Source organism: Oryzias melastigma, linkage group LG23, assembly GCF_002922805.2.
Source record: "Oryzias melastigma strain HK-1 linkage group LG23, ASM292280v2, whole genome shotgun sequence".
NCBI classification, from domain to species: domain Eukaryota; kingdom Metazoa; phylum Chordata; class Actinopteri; order Beloniformes; family Adrianichthyidae; genus Oryzias; species Oryzias melastigma.
Genome location: NC_050534.1, coordinates 17,665,084 through 17,671,878, shown reverse-complemented (window position 1 = coordinate 17,671,878; position 6,795 = coordinate 17,665,084). Strand labels below are relative to the sequence as shown.

The 6,795-nt window shown below is 35.8% G+C and overlaps 1 protein-coding gene across 4 annotated transcripts in view; it reads left to right on the top strand.

Annotated features, from left to right (window-relative positions):
- Positions 1–6,795, top strand: part of acss3 (acyl-CoA synthetase short chain family member 3) — a 118,034-nt gene that overhangs the window by 72,880 nt on the left and 38,359 nt on the right. For all 4 annotated transcript variants that reach the window (XM_024288227.2, XM_024288235.2, XM_024288218.2 and 1 more), the window contains 4 exons: positions 1,687–1,827; positions 3,141–3,221; positions 3,498–3,593; positions 6,236–6,387. In XM_024288227.2, the coding sequence (XP_024143995.1) occupies positions 1,687–1,827; positions 3,141–3,221; positions 3,498–3,593; positions 6,236–6,387 (470 nt within the window). The remainder of the gene's footprint in view (positions 1–1,686; positions 1,828–3,140; positions 3,222–3,497; positions 3,594–6,235; positions 6,388–6,795) is intronic.

Below are 6,795 nucleotides of genomic sequence, written 5' to 3'. Positions count from 1 at the left end.
TAAAATAATAATAAAATGTAAACATTTCTCCCATGTCGTTCACAGTTTGGTCAAATTGATGACTTTTTCTAACTTCCAAAACAAGCTCAGGTCTCGTTTGCCGGTTTAGGTTAGCCGTTATTATTTTCTCTGGTGGAGCAGCCGACTAACTATTGAAAAGTTGGTTCTGCAGCAGAATGTGCTGTTTGGTAGCCTGGCAACGGCCGAGGCGCCGACCTGAAATGCAGTGTGGGAGGCGATTAAAGCAGGTTCATGTTTGAGCAGCACAACTACAAGAAGACAATAATTAACACGAATGAACAAAGACAGGTGTAAAAATGTGCTAAAATTAAATTAAATTATTTTTTTTTCATTAAAAAATGTACAATAAAATGTAATTTAGGCAGGTAGAAGTCTTTTTGGCTCTCTTTGCTGCAACAACAGCAAATACACCTTTGGTTCCTCAGCGTTCCTGCATCTTTTAGCTCATTAAGTTTTAACACAAGAAGTGTCTTAAAGATTTTTTCCTCCTCTGGTTTCCAGCCTAAGCTGATGGTTACAGCTTCGTTTGGCATCGAGCCTGGCAGGAGAGTGGAGTACACCCCTCTGGTGAAGAAGGCCCTGGAGATGAGCAGTCACAAGCCCTCCAAAGTCCTCATCTACAACCGGCCTAACATGGTAGGAAGCACGCACCAGTCTGTGTTTTCTCTAGTTTAACTGCTAATCCCAGTGAATGAAGTTCGTTTATTAAGGATTCAATGAGCTCATTTCCATCATTTTGCTGCATTCAGGTTTTTTTTTTTTCAAATGTGCTGTAACATTTGAAAAAAAAAGTAAAGATTCTTTTTTGAGGATGGAGGTTTGTATCTATATCTTTGCTGGGAATTAAAGGTCAAAAAAATCCTTTAGGTCTTCTCCTCTCCCTTAAGTTTAATTAGTCAGCGGAAAGTAAACAAACCCCTTCTGCCGTTCCAATAATTAAAAACTTTTTCTGCTGCCTCAAAATGCAGCATCTGCATCTTATTTGTTATGCCGGACAATTAAGAGTCTAAAATGATAAGAAAAATAAATAAAAATATTCAGGAGAAAAGCTGTTTCTTTGCTTCTTAGCAAAAAACAGACATTTTTTGGCCCCAATCAGCATTTTTATCCAACATTATTAAAAGATGTTTAAAAAAATTCCACCTGAAAACTATGGAGGGATGTTATTGCAAACAACAGTCAAAGTTTTGAGATCAAAATGTTTTAATTTTATAAGATACATTTTAAGTGTTAAGAATAAAACTTCATAAATTGCAAATGAAAATATTAAATATATTTTTTTCTTTAAAAAAATATGCAATTTAGAACATTTTGATCTCACAACTTCAAATTTTAACACATTCCCATTTTTAATTTGAACACAGCAGATTCAGGAACTTCCTTAACGGGGGTTCTTGATGTTCACACTCGAGTGTTCACATTGGACAAGCAGGGAGGGGCTTCTTCTTCTTTAGCTACTGTCCACCACCTACAATTGGAAGATGGTTGTGGTGAAATGCCAAAGCAGCTGTTTGTAGTTGAGAACAAATGGTTGATGGGAAAATGGCAAAAACAAATATTTATTAAACTTAGAAGGAGATGTATTGTCTGATATTTTTTATCTAAAAAAATAAAAGTATGGAGACCCATCTTCAACATTCTCTGTTTGTGTTTTTCCGGTTTCAGGAGAAAGTGTTCCTGAGTCCAGAACTGAGCTTAGACTGGGATGAAGAGATGGCGTCAGCTCGGCCACATGACTGCGTGTCTCTGCCCTCTAATCATCCTCTGTACGTTCTCTACACATCTGGCACCACTGGAACTCCAAAGGTATCAGAATGTTTGTGTGTTATATATGTTGAATGTTACAGATAATTTATCCAGAGAAAAGCCTTTTTGATTGCATTAGTAAAAAGTTTGATCTGTCCAAAGTTGCACTGAGATGATCCTGTTTGGGATCTTTTATTTTGAAAAGATTTATTTGAGCTTCTGTCAAACATTAAAAAATAAATAAATCCCATTTCGAGAGAGGCTAGGTTCTTTTTATATTTTTGCTTTTGTTAGTGCCAAAAATAGACATAATTCATATTTATAATTCATATTTAAGTTCATAAATGCAAATCCAAATTTCTTAAACACTAAAGTAAGACTATACGGCTCCCTCTAGGTTTTGATCAGTAGAAAACAAACCCAAATGGCTTTTTTGCTGTTAAAGGTTGCTGACCTCTGAGCTAACATAATGCTAAAATATTAGCTAAACTCCAAAATACCCTAAAGAGTTTAAAAAAAGGTTATTTTGACCAAAAAAAGCCAAGATAATGCTAAAATATTAGCTTAACTCTAAATTTGCCTAAAGAACCTCAAAAATGCTAATTTTGTCAAAACAGCTAGCATAATGCTAAAATATTAGCTAATCTCCAAAGTAGCCTAAAAAACTGGGAAAAAATCTCAGTTTGCCAAAACTAAATTACAAAAATAAATAAATAAATAAATAAATAGTATTTGCTCACCGTTTTAGTTTTAACGTTGTCTCTAGCTGAAAGTCTGCGGAAGTTCATAAGTTTCCAAGTGTTCAAAGTCTTTGAAGGATTTGAGGGATTTGATCAATTTCTCAGTCATTTCCTACGGGACATATTTTGCTCAATATTTCCAAAACTATAAAGCTTACAAATACCAAAATTACAAGCAGTAACGTCCAAGAGTTCATTTATAGTAACAAATAAATCAGTGAAAAGCAGCTGTTTCCTCCCAACCAAGGATCCAAACACCTCAGATAAGAAGTCTTCCTTTGAACCAGGAGCAATTTTCCTGGAGGCTCAATCAAACTGACTTCCTCCCAATAACATATCTCTGCTTTTGACAGATCTTTAATGACTTTTTAAACCATCTCGACCTCTGTTGTTGCCAAACTGTAACTTTTTGAACAACTTTTAGACTGTAGCTTAAAGAAATGTTCCCCCTGCATTATTAGCAAATGAAATCCTGACATTGATGTATGTTAGAGTAGCTGTTATTTAGAAAACGTAATTCAATCCCTCTTTAAACTCTGCTCAGCTGAGCGGCACTGATATTATTAAACCTGCTCGCTTTGAGGAGAACCTGTCAGAAGTCTCATGTTTCCTTATCTCCTCCTCCTCCTCCAGGGTCTTGTGCGAGATACCGCGGGCTACGCTGTAATGCTGAAATGGACCATGTCAAATATTTATGGACTCAAACCTGGAGATGTAAGCCGATTGAGCATCCCCGTCGGAGTTATTGCTTTTTGCTAGAACAAAGGGACTCGGCGGAGGGAGACATGGCTCCCAGTCAGTCACTTGATTACTGTTGAAAAGTCAGAATTTATATTTACCTTTGCTAAAATATTGGATTTGCATTTATAGTGCTTTCAAGCAGGTTATTCCATGATTCGGAGCATGCTTATGTCATTTAAGGACGATGTTGGTGTCATATTTTTTCCTATTTATTAAAGTATATTGCATACATATATTCATTTGATGCAGACTTGGTGGGCAGCTTCAGATCTGGGCTGGGTGGTCGGCCACTCGTATATCTGCTATGCTCCTTTGCTCCACGGCAACAGCACCATCCTGTATGAGGTACGTCCAACCTGACAGTAAAATAAGTTTGTTGCTACGTACACACCAGGCATTAGACATGAGCTCAAGAATGTAGGTTCTGATACTAGTGCATGTACTCACAGTTGGAAGAGGCTTTTTGAAGCGGAAATTTCACCAATCTTGCTTCCGATATATGATAGACTTGGACCAGATCCGAATTGCTTCCCTATCCTTACATTTAAGAAAAAATCTACTATGTTAGCGCTCGGAACATACATGACATCGGTTTTATAGCTTTAAAAAGTCGTGCAAAAGCACCACTACAGCTTCAAATGCCCCTACAATTGAAGCAAACTCAGTAGCTGGCAGCATTTTATATTCTTTAATTTATTTTATTGCAATCGTATTCATCTTTTATGTTTTTTTCTTAACTTCTTTTTGTAGTTTTATGCTGTTTTTACATTTTTGTTCTTAATTTGTCTAATTTAAGCTTTCTTTTGTCTTACTTTAATAGTAAAGCACTCTGGTACCCTGAAGGGTTTGTAAAGTTCTTTATAAATAAAGCTTCATTCATTCAATAGGGGGTCGCCGGAACGGTAGGGAGGGAATCAATTCAGCAATATATCGCGATATTTCATTTGGCGATACTGGTATCGATCTCAGACGATATTTAATTAATCATTTATCAGAAAACATAGTTCAGTGTCGTACTTTTTTGTTCCACTTAAACCCCCGACTGCTCAGGACAGCACAATGACCAGCTCTACACCAAAACAACAACCGTTTAAAAGTACTGGAGAAGCTACATTTAGCCATGTTGAAAATTAATACTTTATTTTGTCAATCATACTTTAAGAACCATATTGATTAAGACATATTCAGTCTATACTATTTTTCTTATATTGAAAAATATTTCAAAATCAGATAATACTGACAGTTCCTTCAAAAACGAATATATCTTAATTTACAGTAAAACCCCATGAATTTGTGAGTAAAAGTAGCTTGTATACGAGATACAGATGTAGGGCATAATGCTGTGATCGTTAAATAAAATTAATTTTACAATTTTATTACAATAAAAGTCATATTAATATTAAGGTAGAGTTTTAGTTCTAAAAAAAAAGTAAAAAATTGTTCTGGTGCAGTCTTGGAATGTATCACGATAAATATCGTTATCATGAGACACATATAGTGATACATATTGCATCGCCAAATACACACCCCTTGAAGGGAGTATTTAATGTCCTATTTCTCTGTATTTACATTCTTATCCTTAAAAATTCTGACATATGAGGAATTTAATCCACTTTTTTAATCACTCTTTCTTGCTAGTGTTGGGCTTGACTTTTTGGCATACTGCCTGTCTGTCTCCAGGCTTTTCCTCTTTAATCTGAGCAGCACACGTTCATACATATTTATCTGAAGCAAAAGTTGGAGCCAGGGCGTGCTGCTGTTACTGCAGCTGCTGTTTAGCATTTTTATTTATTATGTCTCGCAGCTGGCTTGGACTGCATGGACCGCTCTGTTTTCGCAATTCTGTTTTCTTACTGCGCATTTGAGCGAAAGTTTCGCTTCTGTAACATACTCAAACACTTGCACACACCTAGGATCCGGTGAAAAAGAATTTGGACCTATTGAACTGAAATCAAAAAAGATGACATCACAGTAAAGTCGTCAAAAAACGAGTGGCGCCAAAATCTCTAATAGGGCTCAAAATGAAATAGTTGAAAATCGAGTAACAGAACTAATAAAAACAAAAATTTAAAATTATTAAGTGACCCACAGCTTGGTGGCCAATATGTCAAAAGTGTAACAATTTTGACCAAAAAGTCCTTTTTTTTTTTTTTCTTGAATTTTTACACATCAAGCTAAAACCACAACCAAGTTTTGCTGACCTTTGACCTCCAGAAGAGGTTTCCATCTTGAATTAAAAAACTTTAGTAACAGCTACAAATTTAAACTCCTCCTAGAGATTTAAATCTATTTTCACATAACTCTTCAAGCATCACGGAGAAACTATTTGGGGGAAAAATGGTTTTTATTTAAGTTTATAGATTCTATACGCTGTTAGCGTGGCGAGCTAGCAAAGGCGACAGTTCCCTGTTGCCTCCACATTTTTTAACGAAATATTGTGAAATTTTAATACATGAATCCTTGGCTCAAGCTGAACAAAACTATATGACATTTGATATGAATATATAAAAAATGTAGGTGTGGTTAACAAAAAATCTCAGTTGCTATGGAAATTCAAAAGTTTACTTTTGCCAATTCTGCTAAAAACCACTTAGATCTGTTCATCACCCCCAGACAAAGAAAAAATGATATGGTTGCTATGGAGATAAAACCAACAGAAAAGCTGCCATTTTGAAAACAGTTTTTTTTTTCATGACTTTGTCACATGCTACTATGATCAGAGAGTGAGGGGCAGCGAAACAGTCTTTACTTTAAAATGGTGCTTTTTGGGATAGGTCTGTGTTAGGTCACTTCCTCATTGTTTACTGGCTCTGTTTGCTCACTATTTGTTGCTGTTTTCTTTGTGTGCATCTTGTGTAAATGTTGCCCTACCAGCATCCGCCTCCTATATTCTCCCTTCAAGGCGGGAATTCTTTGTACTTGCTTGAGTGACGGCGCCCGAGCGCCTCTGCATGTTACATGCTGAACAGCTGTTGGTGTGATCGCAGGGAAAGCCCGTGGGGACTCCAGACCCCGGAGCATTCTTCCGTGTCCTGTCGGAACACGGGGCCTCCTCCATGTTCACAGCCCCCACCGCCATCCGGGCCATCCGCCAGCAAGACCCCCACGCCGCGTATGGGAAAAAATATGCCCTGGACAGGTAGACAAACTAAGAGCCCGTCTTTGTACTGCAGTGTGCTGTTTTACCGTAGCTCTACATTGGTATAGTAATGTGAATCACAAGTTTAGTTTTGCACAAATATTTACAAAACATGTAAAATATAATTTTTGTAAACATATTTTTATTTTTGGTTTATTTTCCTATATATATTTAAATACAGTATATATATGTATATACAGGAAAGTTTTATATATATGTATATATGCAGTGTATATATATATGTATATACAGAAAAGTTATATATATATATACACAGTATATATATATATATATATACAGTGTATATATATGTATATACAAGAAAGTTTTATATATACGGTATGTATATATGCAGTGTATATATATATGTATATACAGAAAAGTTATATATATATATACACAGTATAT